The sequence below is a fragment of the Mytilus trossulus genome, chromosome 3, assembly GCF_036588685.1.
Source record: "Mytilus trossulus isolate FHL-02 chromosome 3, PNRI_Mtr1.1.1.hap1, whole genome shotgun sequence".
Taxonomy (NCBI): domain Eukaryota; kingdom Metazoa; phylum Mollusca; class Bivalvia; order Mytilida; family Mytilidae; genus Mytilus; species Mytilus trossulus.
The window spans coordinates 52,319,211-52,340,404 of NC_086375.1; the positions used below are offsets into that span (position 1 = coordinate 52,319,211).

A 21,194-nucleotide genomic window follows, 5' to 3' on the forward strand; every position below is an offset into this window, starting at 1 on the left:
TGTTTTAAATTTATGAGTTTGGCTGTCCCTCTGGTATCTTTTGACCCTCTTTTAAGGAATTTCCTTCGTGTTTAGTTTGGCATTTTTCTGATTAAATCAGGTCTATTACATGATAGTGCCTCAGTTATGTACTTCTCGGTTTCAATCTCCTTATATCCTCTCTTTATAAATTTCATTCTGAACTGTTACAAAATATATTGTAAATTAACATCATTATTTGTTGTTTTTATGTATCTGATTACTTCGTCCTTGATAAACTCTGCAAACACATGTCTACTGTGACAGCTCTTACGATTTAAATTAGACCTTCATACCAGACTCGATCGAAAGCACAACTTATATACATAAAAAAAAGACCACACGAATCTCTTTTTTTCTGGGTCAAGAGCTTTGCCAAATAAATCTGTTACGTGTACAAAATGTTCAAGGCATGAAACCTGACTTTGCACTTGCTATCATATTATATTTTTATTATAACACAACGTTCTATACTTTTACCAATGATAGACAAAAGTGATATCTGTCAATAGTACAAGCGGCTAACTAGTACATTGTAATATACAATGAAGTCCATATATAACTTCAATCAAAATTTAAAGCAATACAATAACCAATAGTACAGGTACCTAATAAAAATATTGTGAACAAATCTAGCTAAATCTTTATATTCATCAATATATGTCCATACTTTATGGTACACAGACATTGCTATTGATCCACAACATTTTTACATGTATGTGTTCATACTATATGGTATATAGACAATGCTTGTGCTCCTCCACAAATATAAGCATTGTCACCATTACAGGCGACGTTACATCCATTCACTGAATCCTGCAAAAAGCCAGATATATCCGATCCACACGTACACTCGTGACCAATCTAAAATATTAAAAACCGAAAGATCAATATATTCTGCACAAATTTTTAAAATTCATGTGCACAGTTTTACAATTACTCTAATAATTCTAAAATCATATACAACTACTTTCATAATTCTACAATCATATACAATTACTTTCCTTATTCTTGTATTACTTAATCCACGTACACAATTTTATATTTATTTTCATATTTCTGCCAAGATCCAAGTCACGTTTACAGTTTTAAATTTAATTGCATAATTTTGCAATGATTTCTTTTAAGTTCACAGTTTTAAAGCTATATGCATATTTTTGCAATTATTTGAACATTTATGCAACAATTTACGTACGTCGAATGCACAGTATTCATATAATTCTGAAAGTAAGACATATCAAATATTTTAGCACAATTTTACAAAATCATTTTTTTTTTAATTAACACCATTGATTGGAAATTCCAATTATTTATATTAAATCTACAAAACTGATAAAGTATTTCAACCTCAAATTGAGGACGAAAATTTTGCAAACCATATAGTAAAGTAAAACTGGTTTAGGTTTATGCATGTCTTTCCGAGCAATTTCAATCGATTTTTAAGTTTGAAACGTATCCAAGTCATATAGAAACCAGATGAACAGATAATGTTTTTGCATTTACGAATTTTCAAAGAAAACTTATATTAAGACGGTTTGTTTAAACGTTTTCCCATTTATATACAAAAATGCTATATATACAGGCATGCAAATAGATAAGTATATCAAATCACAGTACTCATTACCCGAAGTGCAGCGTATTCATAAGACTCTTTGATGCATGCGTCCACACAAATCAGTGGAGTGATGGAAGGGAAGTTAAGTTCAACGGAGAAATGTCCCCAGTAACATCCACTAAATGAATACGCTTCTGTAAACAATAAATGTATATATATACGATAAATTTAGTAACATTTATGATGGTGTATAAATTACGGAAACCTTTTACTTTATATTTATATTTTTTTTAAATGAACAACGGTTTATTGTTAACACTTATATGTAACGTTATAAACACTAGCATTGGAATTTTCGTCCGGTCATTTAATAGAATGATGCAAGGTGTATATACATGTAGACCATGTGATGCTTTTCGTCATGATGCTTTGGTAAAGAAATGTCTTTTCTGGGTTCCTGTATCTCGTTATAACCTAATATTGATCGCAAACACTAGTAAACTTTGTATTCCTCGTCCAAATATAATATAATGTATACATGTATTGGTAAAAAAGCGTTGAGTCGTCATAGTTTACCACACATTATTATGACACATACCTGGATTATTCCCTAAAATTTGAAATAAGATCGACGCATATTGAGTGTTGCACTAGTCAAACCATTACATTTATAAAAGTATCAATATGGATGTTCAAAATACCGGATTCATAAGTATATGACGATATCAAATTCGGAGAAATAAATGAAAATTTCCCTGTTCCTTGCTTGTATTCAAATAATTGACTAAAATCACAATGGACCGACCCTATTTCACAATGGACGATGACAGAAAGCAATAAGATGATTTTTCAATAGGCGCAAAGGATACTTTGAGTCTTTGAAATGAAGTGGCGCAGAAGTACCATTGGCCTAAATGAGTTCATTTTTGGCGCAAAAAAATATGCCCGTAAAACGTATATAAAAACAAATAAGTATAACGCATATCTTAAATTATTCTCACTCGAATGCAAATGAAAATTGGATATTCAACTCACTACGAGTCTTATAATAACAAACACGATATACCTTTTATTTTATTTATGAATTAAAAATACATGTTTATGTACAGGCATTTTCTATATATAGGCATTTTCTTGAAAAACAAAAATTTTAACACATTTTCTAAAATAGTTGCCTATGCAATTAAGACATTTTAAAATTTGACGTTTTTTTATGGCAATCTAAAAAGACCTGAAATCTTTTAAAGGCTAATACTATACAACATGACTGAAAATATAGAAAAAAAAAATGAAATGTACAAACAATATAAAACAAATGGAAAAAACAAACAGATCAGTTAATTTTATAAGGGAATAGCATGCAAATGTTAACAGATAAAGTTATTTAAATTGAATTTATGAGTTTAAAACACAATAACTGAGATAAAATTTGGTGCAAAAAAAATAAATCATCTCAATGCATTACCGATTGATTGTGTCACGCTACACGTCAAGTCACAAGTATTTTATGAATATATTTAGTACGGTCTATACGGGGACATAACAAACGATTCGCTATGCAAGATTATACAAAAGTTGTAAAGTAATTTGTTATGTGTAATCATATCATTTATTTGATTTCACCTTTTCTACACCTTCTTATTCGGTGTGCATTGACATATATCGTTAACACAGCCGCCATGATACTTACTCTGACATGCAATAATCTCTAGCATAGTTCGGAGTACAGTGACATTTATCGTTAACAAGGTCGCCATGATACTTACTCTGACAATAATCTCCAGCATAGTTCGGTGTACATTGACGTATATCGTTAACACAGTCGCCATGATACTTACTCTGACAATAATCTCCAGCATAGTTAGGTGTACATTGACATATATTGTTAACACAGTCGCCATTATACTTACTCTGACAATAATCTCCAGCATAGTTCGGTGTACATTGACATATATCGTTAACACAGTTGCCATGATACTTACTCGGACAATAATCTCCAGCTTAGTTCGGTGTACATTGACATATATCGTTAACACAGTCGCCATGATACTTACTCTGACAATAATCTCCAGCATAGTTCGTTGTACATTGACATATATCGTTAACACAGTCGCCATGATACTTACTCTGACAATAATCTCCAGCATAGTTCGGTGTACATTGACATATATTGTTAACACAGTCGATATGATACTTACTCTGACAATAATCTCTAGCATAGTTCGGTGTACATTGACATATATCGTTAACACAGTACCCATGATACTTACTCTGACAATAATCTCAAGCATAGTTCGGTGTGCATTGACATATATCGTTAACACAGTCGCCATGATACTTACTCTGACAATAATCTCCAGCATAGTTCGGTGTACATTGACATATATTGTTAACACAGTTGCCATGATACTTACTCTGAAAATAATCTCCAGCATGGTTCGGTGTACATTGACATATATCGTTAACACAGCCGCCATTATACTTACTCTGACAATAATCTCTAGCATAGTTCGGTGTACATTGGCATATATCGTTAACACAGTCGCCATGATACTTACTCTGACAATAATCTCTAGCATAATTCGGTGTACATTGACATATATCGTTAACACAGTCGCCATGATACTTACTCTGACAATACTCTCCAGCATAGTTCGGTGTGCATTGACATATATCGTTAACACAGTCGCCATGATACTTACTCTGACAATAATCTCCAGCATAGTTCGGTGTACATTGACATATATCGTTTACACAGTCGCCATGATACTTACTCTGACAATGATCTCTAGCATAATTCGGTGTACATTGACATATATCGTTAACACAGTCGCCATGATACTTACTCTGACAATAATCTCCAGCATGGTTCGTTGTACATTGACATATATCGTTAACACAGTCGCCATGATACTTACTCCGACAATAATCTCCAACATAGTTCGGTGTACATTGACATATCTCGTTAACACAGTCGCCATGATACTTACTCTGACAATAATCTCCAGCATAGTTCGGTGTACATTGACATATATCGTTAACACAGTTGCCATGATACTTACTCTGACAATAATTTCCAGCATAGTTCGGTGTACATTGACATATATCGTTAACACAGTCGCCATGATACTTACTCTGACAATAATCTCCAGCATAGTTCGGTGTACATTGACATATATCGTTAACACAGTCGCCATGATACTTACTCTGACAATAATCTCCAGCATAGTTCGGTGTACATTGACAAATATCGTTAACACAGTCGCCATGATACTTACTCTGACAATAATCTCCAGCATAGTTCGGTGTACATTGACATATATCGTTAACACAGTCACCATGATACTTACTCTGACAATAATTTCCAGCATAGTTCGGTGTACATTGACATATATCGTTAACACAGTCGCCATGATACTTACTCTGACAATAATCTCCAGCATAGTTCGGTGTACATTGACATATATCGTTAACACAGTCGCCATGATACTTACTCTGACAATAATCTCCAGCATAGTTCGGTGTACATTGACAAATATCGTTAACACAGTCGCCATGATACTTACTCTGACAATAATCTCCAGCATAGTTCGGTGTACATTGACATATATCGTTAACACAGTCGCCATGATACTTACTCTGACAATAATCTCCAGCATGGTTCGGTGTACATTGACATATATTTTTAACACAGTCGCCATGATACTTACTCTGACAATAATCTCTAGCATAGTTCGGTGTACATTGACATATATCGTTAACACAGTCGTCATGATACTTACTCTGACAATAATCACCAGCATAGTTCGGTGTACATTGACATATATCGTAAACACAGTCGCCACGATACTTACTCTGACAATAATCTCCAGCATGGTTCGGTGTACATTGACATATATCGTTAACACAGTTGCCATGATTTTGGCATGACTTGATAAGACACGACAATGCTGAAAATAAATAAAGATATGATGACTAACGACGTACAATATTAAACTTTATTCTTAAACAAAACCTAATTGAACAGGGTTAGTAAGTGTTATTAACTCTCAAACAATATGTAAAAACAGTAGAGAATAACAAGTTATTAAAACAATTATAGTCAGGAGTTTGCTGTTCAGTGGTTATCATTACAGGTTAAATCCTATGCCACAATGAAACTGTATATAACGCCACATGCGGGGTGTCAGCTCTGTTTGACACGGGGTGGCGTTTTGGAAGCGAAGAAAAACTGTCAAAGTAAGTTCAAGTATCAACATTTCTTTATTTAGAATTCTTAGTACGATATAATGTACTGTATGGAAGGAACTAGCACACAATCTATCTCCTGCAAGCAAACTGAGAAAACAAATTGCCACCCCGTGTCAAACATAGCCGACACCCCGCATATGGCGTTCTACACGGTGAATGATATAAAAAAGGATTAAGGCCCTGATGGCTTATTTAAAGATCCTGTTTATCTTATCAATTTTAATTGTTTACGTTTTTTAAGATCATAAACAACTCCAGAATGTAATATATTGGTCACAATCCAAGGCCAATAACTTTGATATGAGTTGGCTAGTGATTTCGGTTGTGTCGACAAATTTGAAAATCTTGTATTTTTGACCAATTTTGGTCATTAAGGTGGTACCCAACACTTTTACTTAAGTTAATTTGACTCGTTTAATTTTCATAACATTTTGTCAAAGTAGTAACTTTGACCTTTTAACAAAAATATAAAAATTTCAAAAACTTTCAACCAACCGTTTTGTCAGAGAAATTACACTGGTTATTATATAATATAGCAGTTTGACAAACACCAATTTTGATCATTGAGAAGTTTGATATTCCCTTTACAACACAATGTAATTAAAACGTTTAGCTGATTTTACAGAGTTATCTCCCTGTAGTGTTACAGTAGGTACCACCTTAATTAAATATTATTAAGGCGAAATGAGAATAAGCCTCTCTTACTATTTTTTTCCCTACATTATGTGTAAAACTAATATAAGGAAGAGAATCAACACCACAGGACAATGCCTTCAATAGTAGATCGAATATTCTTATATGACAACCTATTATCGTCAACCAGTATGATCACGATTTATCTACCTTCAGCTCAAACGCAGTAATACACAAAAAACGGCCAACTTATTAAAACTGCCAGATATTCTCAATTTTCGACATCAAAATCCCCAGTTTACGAAGGCTAAGATTCAGATACAACATATTTGACTCTATAGCAAAATATACAAATCAAGCCATTTCAATTTATTATTCATGGTACTTGTCTTGGCATGGCAACAAAACAAGGTAACATTACAAATATGTTTCCGTAATCAAAAAATGTAAGTACCAGGCGTTTTAATACTTCTTGTTAGCATCATAACAAATCAAATTACATTGAAGGAAAATATATGATTAAAAAATGCGATTAAAAAAAATGAAATATATAATATTAGTTATCTAATCAAAATTTGGTAAAACGGAACAGCCAAAACAGTATCGTATATATAAGGCTTTTACGGTTAACAAAATAACCGAATTGTCCCATTAGTATCGAAATATTCATGGCAGCCGTAGATTTATTTTCATTTAACCATGGGTTGGGCATTTATATTCGATTATTTCACCCTTAAACGATTTGGGGCATTTGTCATGTTTGTGGACCGTGTCTTTCTGATCATTTATTGTATTCATAAATTCAATCTATATATAAAACTTTAAGCATTAAAAGCAAACATTTCAAAAACTGGGAAAACTGGGGTCATCAGAAGGTCACCAAGGTTGTGACAGGATTTTGGTTATCGTGACTTATTTTTATATATATTATAATACCGATCGTTTGTGATTGATTCTGTTTCAAACCATTTTTAAGTTCAACTTTTGATATATTTGTGAGGGGGAGGACAGGGGGGTAACCTTCTCTCTTCCCGCACCCCTCTTCTCCTTATTTTATTATTTTTAATTTACCGGAAAAAAGAGATATTTTATTTTTTCATATTTTATTTTTTTCTCCTAATTTTTCTCCTTTCTCCCAGCCTTCCTCTCCTTTCTCCTACCCCCTTTCTCCCTGTCTCCCTTACCCCTGTCCTCCCCCTCATTTGTCGTGAAGGCCAGTTTTCATTAGTGAAAGCAGCCTGACTGACAGGAGAAAATCATCTGGACCTTTGATATGAAGCCTGAAAATCCTATTCAATTAAGATTAAAGTCAAGTGCAACCGCATGATCGGGGTCGACAGTAGTAGAACTACTTAACCCACTTGGCCATCGAGGTCCCTGACTGTTTGTGACAGTTGCCGTCTATCTAATATTTATTTCAAAATATAAAGAAAATGGAGAAACACTAAAACTTGTCGTTTCAAGGCAATAACTATTATAAGAAAGTAAAATCACAAATAATACAGAACACTGATAAACTATAAACTGACATTTTTTATGTCAATAATCAAAAGGTATACTATTTCACCACTCCTAACATTTTAGCCTCTGTCTAATTTCCAGTATCTAAAGAGGTTTCAAAATAGAAGACAAAAAAAAACACATTTTACCCCATGTGTTCTACTTACGTGTTCGGCCATGTTTGTTGGTAGACGAGGTCATCAGTCACATTTTAAATTAGATTCTGTATTGATGATTGTAACCAAATTAGAATTCAAGTATGACAAAAATACGTTCAAACCTTCTGGTAAATAAAAAAAAGTAAATAAAGACTGATGAAAAAACGTCATCAACAATAGAACGAGTAACACAACAGTTATTTCTTGACTTGGTACATGCATTTTCAGAAGAAAATGACCCAAGAACTATAGGGTTATAACCAAGCATTTCACAAATTTAACGAACTTTAACTATATACGCGTGCACATATTTCGTTAGTTGAATTCAATTTTCCCATTTATTAGAACACGAGCGTGTACTTTAATTACGTTAACGCGGTAAAACTGAAAATTTATAATGCACGTTTACTCTGTGCCCGTTCAGTCATCAATAAACGATTGTTTACTACAAATTGCACAAGTGTATTTTTACGTGCACTTGAAAAAAAACGCACGTTTAAATTTTATAAAAACAGAAGACGCTCCCTTTTTTCACGGTAACGCGGAAGTAAACGCGAAAGCAAAAGTCCGTTTACTCTTCACAAAATTAGAAGACATGCCAAGCCGTTTTCGTGTTGACGAGGAAGTAAATGATCAAGTAGACTCATGTGTACTCTTTATATCCATTAACTTTTTAGATTTAATGCACCGTTAAAATAAAGCACACGAGTAAACTTGGCATTAACTTTGTCCGCCCGTTTTCATCTAAATCTAGGTCTGCACCCAGCAACTGTAGTGGTAAATGTTAAAGGAAAACGAACGACAAAAGACGGCAAGAATAGCCATTCCGGCCATGAGAACCAAAACAAAATGTACACTAAGTACAAACTTTACTTCAGTACCTGCAGTAGGAGTTACGCCAGGGATCATTGTTGTTATTTGGTTTGTAATTGTTTGTCCTGAAAGTAAATAAAATAAATCTTCAAAGTATATATCACATTCGATCAATTGTGAAAAGGACAACATTTTATTTTTTGTTGGTCAAATCTGTATGATAAAGCATATACAACCATGTCTTGCTGTACACTATATTTCATTATCGCATTGTTCGATACTCCCCTAGTTATGTTAATAGTATGCGTGTTGGGTTTTTTTTATCCTGTGAATTGGTTCTCAATATTATGATAACTGTAGGTTTTATATTAAAAAAAAACAGTGTATTATATTGCAAATGTTTTTAAAGCTTTTAAAATGATAATCCTGACAAAATGTGAATCGAGCAAAAGTTTTTATAGTTATCAAAGGTACCAGGATTATAATTTAGTACGCCAGACGCGCGTTTCGTCTACACAAGACTCATCAGGGACGCTCAAATCCAAAATATTTATAAAACCAAACAAGTACAAAGTGGGAGAGCAGTGATGATCCAAATTTCCAAAAAGTTGTGCCAAATACGGCTAAGGTAATCTATGCCTGGAATAAGAAAATCCTTAGTTTTTCAAAAAGTTCAAAGTTTTGTAAACAATTTATAAAAAATGACCACATTATTGATATTCATGTCAACACCGAAGTGTTGACTACTGGGCTGGTGATACCCTCGGGCACGAAACGTCCACCAGCAGTGGCATCGACCCAGTGGTGTAAATAGTTGTCAAAGTTACCAGGATTATAATTTAGTACGCCAGACGTTAAAACACTCAATGGTGATTATAGGTCCCGAAACTAAAAAAAATCTTCGGAAATATATACTATCTGAATAAAGACAACAGAGTTATGTTAGATAAAAAAAAACCCAGACATATTAGGCAAAATGACAAAAAAAGTGGATACAGTAGCCAACATTTTTTTTATAAATATCTCACCCAATATAAAGTATGTTAACTTAGAAAAGGGAAATGGCATATAGATAAAACATATAAGAAAACATAAAGTACAAAAAAAATTAAAAAAATACAATAGCACAATAGCGTAATAACAAGTTTTACAACTGAACCGCGCCATAAAACATGGTAAAAAATTGAGTACACAATAAAGGTTTAAGAAAAGTCGCACGATACTGGTTATTAATTATCAACGACAAATGAATGAAAGATACATAACAAACAACGCCAGTACATAAAATGTATACATGAAAACTATCATGACGATTGTGTTATTTGTCTTTTTCGATGAATGTATAAGCTCTGTTTAATTTGTAGCCAGAGCAGCCATGTTTGTTGAAAGATAAAACATTCGGATACAATTCATAAACTAAAAAACATACATTTAAGGGTTAGAAGTATTATGTACAACAGTTTCAGAACAGAATATTTTTAAATGTTAGCAAACTTGAACACATTGTGTAAAATTGTCTTAAACTGGCAATAACTCATTAAGGTAGCACTAAAGTCAGAATTTTCTGACTCCATCCAATTGTTTTTAAAGATTAATTTCTCCCAAACTACTTTATGGATTTTTAAAATCTTTAACTTATGATAAAGCTGAGATATTAATTCTCTTTTATCTGTAGATAAACTTATTTTTGGTATGATTAATCTCAAAGGATAGTAAAACATTGTGTTCATCACTTTAAACAACCATACACTATATACAAAACGTTGTCTCAGATTTTTTTAGGTATGCCTTCAGTAAAAGATATGTTGATTTATCTGCTGTGTGCCAAACCTCATTTCACCTTTCATCTTTTGACACCTATAAACTTACTTAGAAACACATTATCCAAAAAGTGGGACACGATATTGTAGAAAATACTCCTTTTAATCACATATTTCAAGGTCAAACCAGAAGGAGTACACATGAAATTTCTATTTTCCTTTTTTGCTAACTATTCTCATGACAAATTGTTCTGAGAAATGACATAAAAACTAAAGTTCCCCCTTGGAACCCATATAAATAAACTCATCATAGATATCAGGACTAAATTAGGTATATACACGAGTTTCGTCTACAAAAGACTCATCAGTGACGCTCGAATCCAAAAAAGGTAAAAAGGCCAAATAAAGTACGAAGTTGAAGAGCATTGAGGACCAACTCACTATAAAAAATGATTTTCATTTGTATTTTGAAATATACAATGGACTGTAGTGCTACCTTATGGGGTCAAATTACAATTTTGGCCATATTGTTTGTTGTTGAAGATCTTACGTTGCTGAACATTACTGCTGTTTATGTAACTCGTTGGATACAATTAAAAGCCTAGATACCCTATGGAACATATATTAATATCTTGAGGGTATTTTGCCCAGTAGTTTCAGGCGAGAAAATTTTGAAAACAACTGCAAAATATCCTTAAAACTACTAATTTAGGGGCAGAAACCCAACAGGGCTGAAAGATCTTGACTAATTGTAAACTTTTACCCCCATATTAGATTTGCTCTTAAAGCTTTAGTTTTTGAGATATATGCAAAAAACTGCATTTGACCACTATGATCTATTTTTTGTCATGGCCACCAAGTTGGTTAATGGATAATAACTTTGGATACAATTTATAAACTATATACCGGTACCATAAGGAACATTTGGTTAAAGTTTGAAGGTATATAAAATTAATCATTTACGGGGAATAAATATAGCAACAGTTAACGGATCATTTTAGTCATAATGACATTTTTGTAGATCTGATCCTGGTGAACATTGTTTTTCTTTTTTAAAGAATGTTCTATCATTAATTATAGTTTTCAAGATAATAAGTAAAAACGCAAACATATTATAAATTATCATAATAGGGCAATAATTCCAATAATGAGATAAATGAGGATTAAGGCCATAATGATTTATTTAAGGTGGTACATATCACTACAGGGAGTATTAGGGCAATAACCTTGAAAAGGAGTCGACCAAAGATTTGGGTTGTGTCCACTGATTTCAAAATCTTGTCTTGTGGATTATTTTTGGTTATACATGTTTTACTGATGAGTCTTTAGTTATGTAGACGAAACGCGTGTCTGAAGTATCAAATTATAATTCTGGTACTTTTGATAACTATTATCTCTCTTTTAAGTTTACACAAATTATTTGTATATCTTATATTACTGATCGTTTGTGATTGATTGTTGGTGTTTAAAACCACTTGTAAGTTCCACTTTTGAGCTTTTTTGTGGCGGCCAGATTTCATTAGTGAGGGAAGCCGGAGTGACTAGGGAAGATCACCCGAACCTTCGATAGGAAGCCTGACAATCCTAATCAATTAAGATTGATGTCGAGCGCAACTCGAAAGCGGGGTTCGAACTTACAACCTCGGTGTTGAAAAACAGAAGAACTACTTAGACCACTTGGCCATCGAGGCACCTGATTTTTGTGAAAGTTTCCAACTATCTAATATTCGCAGATAAACTTTAAAAATAACATTCTTATAAAAAATCATATTTTGTTTTACAGCTATTGTTAATGACAGTAGACGGGTTTGTCTTAAGATAAAAGTCAAACAAACAAAAATTGGATTCTGTATTGATGATTGTAACCAAATTAGTATAAAAGTATGAAAAAATACATTTAAATCTCTTAGTAAGTTTTAAAAAGTCAATAAAAGACTGACAAAAAAACAACATCATTAGCAAATGGAAAGAGTAAAACAACAGTCACTTCTTGAGTTGGTACATGCATTTTCAGAAGAAAATGACCAAGTACAGTTTAGCGCTAACCAAGCATTACACAAATTTAACGAACTTCAACTACGCGTGCAAATATTTCGTTAGTTGAATTCAATTTTCGCGTTTATTGGAAAACGAGCGTGTACTTAAATTACGTTAACGCGGTAAAAATTGAAATTTAATCTGTGCCTATTTAGTCAGCAATAAACGGTTGTTGACTACAAGTTGAACAAGTGAACTTTTACGTGCACTTGAAAATAACGCGCGTTTAATTTTTATAAAAATAAAAGACGCGTCCTTTGCTTCACGGTAACGTGGAAGTAAATACAAAAGGAACCACCCGTTTACATACAAGATTAGCAGACGTGTCGTTTTCACGTTGACGGGGAAGTGAACGCGAAAGTAACCTGTTTACTTTGGTTTAGATTTAACGCATTGTTTACATACAGCGCAGGAGTAAACACCGCTTTAACTTTGTCCGCCCGTTTTCATTTAATACTAGGTCTGCACCTAATTGTACGTAGTGGTAATGAAGACGGATTTATATAAATTTTCCTGTTTCCGAATCCCAGTATTTTTATTATATAATTATATAATTATTAACGTACGAAAAATAATTATATAATAAAAATACTGGGATTTTTGGTCTTTTGAAAAATGTTGTTTGTGCTGTTTTGAGACAAACCAAATTTCGTTGTAGAAGGGTCTAAAAACAGCTCAATATAATTTACCCTCATTTTTAGATGTTAAGAGTCAATATAGGATGAACGGATCATATAAACCGGAGGGAAAATATGATATATATTGTATATATATGATTGAGCCATTATTAGTACCTTTAGGGTTTTCGATGTGAAATTTTAGTCCTGCTAAATTAATATCAAGTTTACTTTTGTCACTATCACAAATATTGTAATGTTTACAAATAAAGGAATGTGTTCGAAATATGGCAGGGAACTTATTCATCCCCAAAACAAATAACATATTTGTACAATATACATTTCTTTCATTGCAAACTGATCTTTTTCAATCAAAGACATGGAGGATTTTACTTAGGAATATTAATGGCATGGACCCAAAATCCCAGAACAAAAGTCTATGTGCATAAACTTCATTAATTGATTGATGCATTTTAGACTAAAACATTAATGAGCACACATCAAACATCCAATGGATTTAGTAAAGACGCCATTAACAGTTAGCGAAAAACATGACCGTGCGCAATGTCAAACTACAGGTATCAAAAGATTGTAGAGCCACGAATGTGCATATAGATATAAGAACAATATTTAGTTTTTAATTTTAATTTACTGATAATAAAATCAATATTAATATCGATAAAACGATATTTAGAGATATAATTAGACTGCTGAATTGTAACCTTTTCGAATAAGTTTGTTCGAAGGAACGATAAGTTAAACCGGATCGAAGCTAAATTATAGGGATCGGGGGAAACAACATGTCAGTAAAATTTAGGAAATGCTATTCCGCTTAAAATACGTTTTCTATAAGAACAACAAAATTTCAAAGCCAAATCTTTTTATCCATATTTATAAAGGTTTAAAGTGATTAGTGGTAACGAAATTATTGACTTTATAAATTACCCGGAATACATACTAGATTGCGTTCATTAAAATTCAAAATGTCACAACAGACACGGGCATAACTAACAATTTATAATATATATATAACGATAGTACCAACGGAGCATCACTGTAAAAAAAGGAGTAGAGTTTTAAGTCTAAAACTGAAATATCTCAATCTAGGAAAGGACAGTTATAGTTGTTCATATATAGGCCATATTCAAAAACATCTTGATTATTTAACGATAAGTGTTGTTGCTTTTATCAATTAAATGTAATGCATACGGGTCTTGACTGAGATTGGATATAAACAGTGATTAATAACGGTACAGGAACAGGTCTGTTATCAATAGAAACAGCTTTGTTTAAATCCATTGTAAGGTCCTGGAGTTGAAATGCGGCTAATTTAACCTCGGAATATTTTAGATATAGTAATGACCTTACGCATACTTACATAATAATAAGTAGTGATCTTTCTCTCATATGTGATCATACATCAGAGAAACCTTTCATTTTTTTGAAACTTAAGCATTTGCTGTATAGTATGTAAACTTCAAATTACGCACAGCAGGATGTCAGGTATACAAATGTTAGATCATAGCGTCTTCGAAGCTTTGGGTATTGAAACCTCGTGGCTACTTTTATGTTTCTCGGTCATGTGCGGTCGGAAGATATTAATTTAAGAGGGTTTCATCAACTCACGAACAGTATTCAGTGCTTCAGTTCTGACAAGAGTTTTATGTAATGATGTCATTTTGATATTATATTTAACACATAATTTTTTCATAAAAAGTCCTGTACCAAGTCAGGAAACTTGTGTAGGTAGTTGAAGGAAAGTGTTTCAGACACAGTATTTTAATTACAATATAGTTCCATGTTGTGCGTGTTACTATAAGACAACTCTATGTGTTTTAATACACAGTATACGTAATGACAATGAAACGGAATTGTGAAAATATAATAGGCTATAAGTCAATCTTGCCCTTCCATATTCTTAGATATAGTCACCTCTTACATAATTCCGTTGCGAACTACAGGAAATAAGAGTGTTAATTATAACTTACCTGGCACTGTAGTTTGTGCAGAATCTATTGCTTGAACAGTAGACCCTGCTAAAGTAGAAATATATATAATGATTATAGTAGTTAGTCGTGTATAACATCTAAATGGTTTTTATTTTAAAGACAAGTTTAAGGGAAAAATCGATTAAAACGTCATCAACTTGAAGAAAAAGTAAAAACACAAAAATACTGAACTCAGAAACTGAAATAAAGAAGAATAAATGTGAGAAAATATAATCAAAGTACGGGAGTACAACTCTACGGAAACACATTATATATATATATACTGCGGCTTTGCTATTTGAGCAGTCAAATTGCATTTACCATATATTAATATGTGATATACAGTCACTGACCGTATATCACCTGACCGTATATCACCTTGTTTATGACGTTGACAATGTGTTTCCGTAGAGTTTTATTTATGACGTCAATAAAACATACATGTTCGCGGAAATTTAACGTCTACCGCTTCAAATTAAGATACTTCATTTAGAGCAGTTTTAAGAGTTGCAGTATATAAAGAATAACCATACATTCTCTCGAAATATCAATCTGTTATTTGTACTCGGCTCGAAACAGGTAGAAATGCTCGACACAGCCTCGCTTTCTACCTGTTTCTAAGCCTTGTACAAATAATATTTCGAAACAATGTCTGGTTATTCTATATATATATCTCACTAGAAAAATTTTCATATTATTTCTCTTGATGAAATTACTATGTAACAAGTGAGAAGGAATGCAATTTTTTATTCGATACTATCCGCGTAATTATACGAAATACGTTCGGTTATCCGTCAAAAACGCAAGTCACGTACATATAGGTAGAAATGACTGTGGCAAAATGACAATGAAATACCATCACTGTCAACTGCTGTAAAAGTTATAATACACAATTGAAACGCAAACACAGTATCAATTCTTTTGAGGTTTTCAAAAGAACTAAATAACGTTCATTCAACTCGAAATGATTTGATTCATACTAGTAATTTTAAAAACGAACAACTACTTTATGACATTTTGGAATGTATAACTGCGCATATTATGCGCCAATACTATAATGAGTTTTGTTTTGCTTTATGAGGTGCATGATTTAATTGAGTTTTAAATTAAAGTTTAAAAGAGGGACGAAAGATACCAAAGGGACAGTCAAACTCATTAATCTAAAACAAACTGACAACGCCATGGCTAAAAAAGACAAAGACAAACAGAAAAACAATAGTACATATGACACAACATAGAAAACTAAAGAATAAACCCCACAAACCCCACCAAAAACTGGGGGTGATCTCAGGTGCTCCGGAAGGGTAAGCAGATCCTGCTCCACATGTGGCACCCGTCGTGTTGCTTATGTGAATACAAATCCGGTAAATAGTCTAATTCGGTAGGTCACATTCATGAAAGGGAAGGGGTAGTAGTTACGACGTAAGGAACATATCCGATATAATTTGTGTAACGGTTATTCCATAGCGGAAAACCAACTCGTGATGGCGTCCGTAAAATTTACAAAGGGATGATTTCAACTTCACCATTTGGAACTCTTGGTTTAATAGCTTCCTTGTGTACCTGCGAGTAAATTCACAGAAACATCTTGTTCGTACATGTATACTACTAACTTATATCAGTATCGCTGCACCGTGTTATATACGGTATTATAATACATTTATGAAAGAGCCGTTTTAGACTCTGTTCTGATAAAATATCAGATCCTAGTTAGCAAAATTTGTACTTGTTTTGCTTTATAACTATTTTGATCGGAGCGTCTGGTACCTTTGATAACTTTTAATCAGATTGGGTTGATGGTAGACATGTCGTCTCAAACAATTTGAAACATGACACTGAATATCTTGGATCCTTTACAACAATCAGTAAAGCAAATAACTCAAAGTAAATGAAAATTGATTGAATGTACCAGCTCCAATTATTCAAATGTTTTAATGCTAGACGTTATGTCAAAAAACATTAAGTATTCTAAACAGTTAGAATGATCGTGTGCATTGCTATGTATTCAAGATTCGACAATTGATTATGATCTTTGAAAATAAATGTTAACAACTTTGTTTTATTGACGGTAATTTAATTATCTTTTCAAAAACACCTGGTTTTTTTTTCTTCATTCATCATTTTCTACAAATAAAATGCCTGTATCAGGTCAAGTATATGACAGATGTTATCCACTTAATTGATTTTTTCATCTTGTGTTTTTGCCATTTGTCTATGAACTTTCCTTTTATAATTTTCTTCGTATATTTGTTGTTTAACTTATTTCTTACTGTTTTATATTTTTTTCGTTTGTTATTAATTGTCTTATTAACTTCATATTTTAGCATACCGGGGCTTTTATATCTTACTGTCTTACTATATGATATTGGCACATCGTACTCTTATAGTTATTAATGTCCTCGCCCATCGTATAACGTGTCTAGAACATTATGTGTACTTGGTCAATAAATAAAACTAACAGTTGTATACCGCGGTTTAAAACTCGTAAATCTATGGACAAAAAACAAAATCGGGGTAACAAACTAAAACTGAGGGAAACGAATGAAACATAAGAGGAGAAAACATTAAATTGTAGCACACACAGATACGGACTTATTGTTAGACAAAATCCGATAAGAATAACAAATATAATATGAAAACCAAATACATGAATTTGGGATAGAAAAGTGCCGTGACACGTCTTATAGTAATGTAAATTCATACTCAAATATAAGAGAAAACAAACGACACAACGGAAACGCAACGTTAAAATGTTGTCAATAACTAACCTTTTTCGTAGTACCTAACTCCCGGTTTACTTATACCTCCCGATGTATATCTGACTGAGTTGAGTAGACAGGATTGATCTGATGATGAGTAAAACATTGAATGACACGATGTGTATTGTGAACATTGTCTTACACAGTCTATTGATGTTAAGGTGTTGACTGAAGCCAAAACATTGTCAGTAGAGTAGAAGTCATCCAGTATACTATTTACAGTGAATAATACCGGATCTGAAAATATAATATAAATAAGGCTAAAGAGTTTATATATTAAAGATTTCTACACATTAGTATACGGCTGCCGAAATACACAAATTAATTTAGGATAAAAACAAATCAGGGCTACAAACTAAAACTGAGGAAAACACATCAAATATAAGAGAAAAACGCCACAACAGTAAAATACAACACATACAGAAACGAACTTTAATACAACGAACGACAATCATTGAATTTCATGATCCTAACATCATTCAGAATGTGGCGGGGATATAATGTTTCCTAGCTCTAAATCCTATTCTTAACCGGGGATAGTGGTGTAGGAACATACGAAGAAAGTTTTAACTATCTTGAAAGGGCTTAACCCGTAATTTAACCACCAACAACATTTATTATTTCAATTTTATTATTCAACATTAACCATCAACTACATACATTTTCGGTCATAATAAATGAAAATTAAACAAATTTAGTCTGTTCATCAATCTTTTTTAGGGAGGGGAGTGTGGAAGAGGGGGGTTGGTACAGAACAGTTCTTCCGGCATAAGATATTCAAATAGTTTGATTAAATCGCAAGTGCCATGTTCCTTATCTAAAACAGTGATTGTCAAACAAGTTTAATTTTGATACCTCCAAATTATTTTGGAGATCATCTAGATGAACGGGAAATAAATCGATAGTTTTTGTTTTGTCGAGCACTGATTTCGCATGGTCATGTTTATGAGATATACGCGTTATACTTGCGTATGTTCTGAATAATTAGATATTTTCTTCAATTGCTATTATTCAACGCTCGTAACCACTTCTAGTGTATGGCCGTCAGTCAAAACCAACCGGCAATTTCCAGGGGCCATTATACTTTTATTTACTTGATTGTATGCGTATTTGGAATATTTCTCTAATGCATCTACCTCTCATAGTATCAATAAACGCTTAGCAAGAAAAATGTTATAAGATAATTTTTTGACATACATGTGCGTTTATCATGTTCTGCAAATTAGTAAGTAGACTATATAATGACAAATAGATTTACATACCTCCAAGAATGAAGCCAATGAGTTTGGCAAAAATTACAATCTGTGATAGGTCCGACATCTTTGAACCACTTTTAAGGAAAAAGGCATTACCTCACATTTCAAAAGTTTTTATATCGAAATCAACATTAATTTGAGTAAATATAAAAGCATTAAAAGGTCACCTTGTGATTATTGTAATGTTGTTATTAAAATGTAAATCTTGTTTTATACTGATGATATTGAAATCAATTGTGATGACAGGAAATTGGAATCTATTGTCGATGCTTAAATGCTTAATGGATACCATGAAATAAGCAAAAATTGATTGGTGTTAGATAAACATTTGGTAAATACATCGAATGATTTTACTAAAGTAATAATCAACATAAAAATAAATAAGCGGAAATAAATAGAAAGGTAACCATGCATAATCAGTTCATAAATACTAAAAACAATAACGCTTAAGAAAGAGTAATAATTATAGGTCATTAATGCCATTAGTATGTTATTGTAAAACTTATCAAAGATACCGCGATTCAAATTTTGTTCGCAAAACGCACGTTTCCCTTTAAAAAAGATTCAAAAGTGATGCTCGTACATTTTTTTTTATAGACGAACCAAACAAATTATGAAGTTTATATAGCATTGTAGAATCAAAAATCCGAAAAGTTTTGCCTACACCACAGCTACGGTAATAAGTTGGGTAGGAAGTTCTTACTGCATCAGTTCTGTCGCTTTCCGTTCGGGGAAACCTGCTAATGTGATTTCTTCTTTCTGTTTTTAAGATCTTTCGGGGTCTTCTGGTATTGTATTATTATAATAAACATTTTCAGAATTTCAAAAGCTGAAATTGCATTGGCCTATGTAATTCATAAACCAGGTAAACCCTGAAAAGTACATGTTTCAGCTTTCTACATGCCAATTTTCAGCCTACCTTTAAAGCCTTCTAAGAAAAAAACTGAAAAAAGTACACCTGGTTTTCACGGTACTTGTCTATCCCAAATTCATGTATTTGGTTTTGATATTATATTTGTTATTCTCGTGGTGTTTTGTCTGTTGCTTGGTCCGTTTCTGTGTGTGTTGCGTTTCGGTGTTGTGTCGTTGTTCTCCTTTTTATTTAATGCGTTTTCCCTCGGTTTTAGTTTGTTACCCCGATTTTGTTTTTTGTCTATGGATTTATGAGTTTTTAATAAGTATAGTTTTACATTGGAGCGCATTGATCCTCATATTTTACTGCTTACTCATAGAATAGTGAATTTTGGCTCGAAATGATCTACATATATTTCTCTTTCATCAAAAGTTTCATTTTTGCAAGTTTGTTGATTAGTTCAAGTTAAAAGGGACATTAATAGCAATATTTTGTGTTGGAGTAGGGCTACTTTAACATGCGTTCTAAATTGGAGGGAATAATTGGTGGTGTGGCACCTTTCAGCTAAACGTTGACAGAGTTTAAATAACTGCTTTTGTCAATTCAAGCCCCACAATACAAATTTAAACGTCAGACACGCGAAGCAATGAACGTGTTTGAAGATAGATGCTTTTGTTTTCTGCTAAATTGTTCCTTAAAAAAAAATTACACGATGATGACTGCTGTACCCATATTTTGACTATTTTATTTATTATGTCTTTTAAGTTCACGCATCATTGTAAATACAACAGAATTCGATGAGACTGTCAACAAAGTGAGAGGTTTAGCGATATAAAACTAAGTTTAATCAACCATTTTCGACGTTTGAAAATGTATGTACCAAGTCAGGAATATGACAGTTTTTGTCCATTGGTTTTTGATGTGTTTTGTCATTTGATTTTGTCACGTGATTATGTTCTTTCCAAATTGATTTTCCTCTGCGTTCAGTAGTTTTGT

At 32.7% G+C, this 21,194-nt stretch overlaps 1 protein-coding gene across 2 annotated transcripts; it reads right to left on the reverse strand.

Annotated features, from left to right (window-relative positions):
- Positions 1–559: 559 nt before the first annotated feature.
- On the reverse strand, positions 560–19,515 carry LOC134711797 (uncharacterized). Of its 2 annotated transcripts, none has more exons than XM_063572682.1 (7): positions 19,352–19,515; positions 18,099–18,326; positions 15,331–15,375; positions 8,997–9,053; positions 5,428–5,523; positions 1,643–1,767; positions 560–882 (listed from the first exon to the last, which is right to left on the reverse strand). In XM_063572682.1, the coding sequence occupies exons 1-7, from the start codon at positions 19,407–19,409 to the stop codon at positions 742–744; spliced, it is 750 nt and encodes a 249-aa protein (XP_063428752.1). In that variant the 5' UTR covers positions 19,410–19,515; the 3' UTR covers positions 560–741. The 2 variants fall into 2 exon arrangements, with proteins under 2 accessions (XP_063428752.1, XP_063428751.1); XM_063572681.1 differs by having other exon boundaries at positions 15,331–15,378.
- Positions 19,516–21,194: the final 1,679 nt, after the last annotated feature.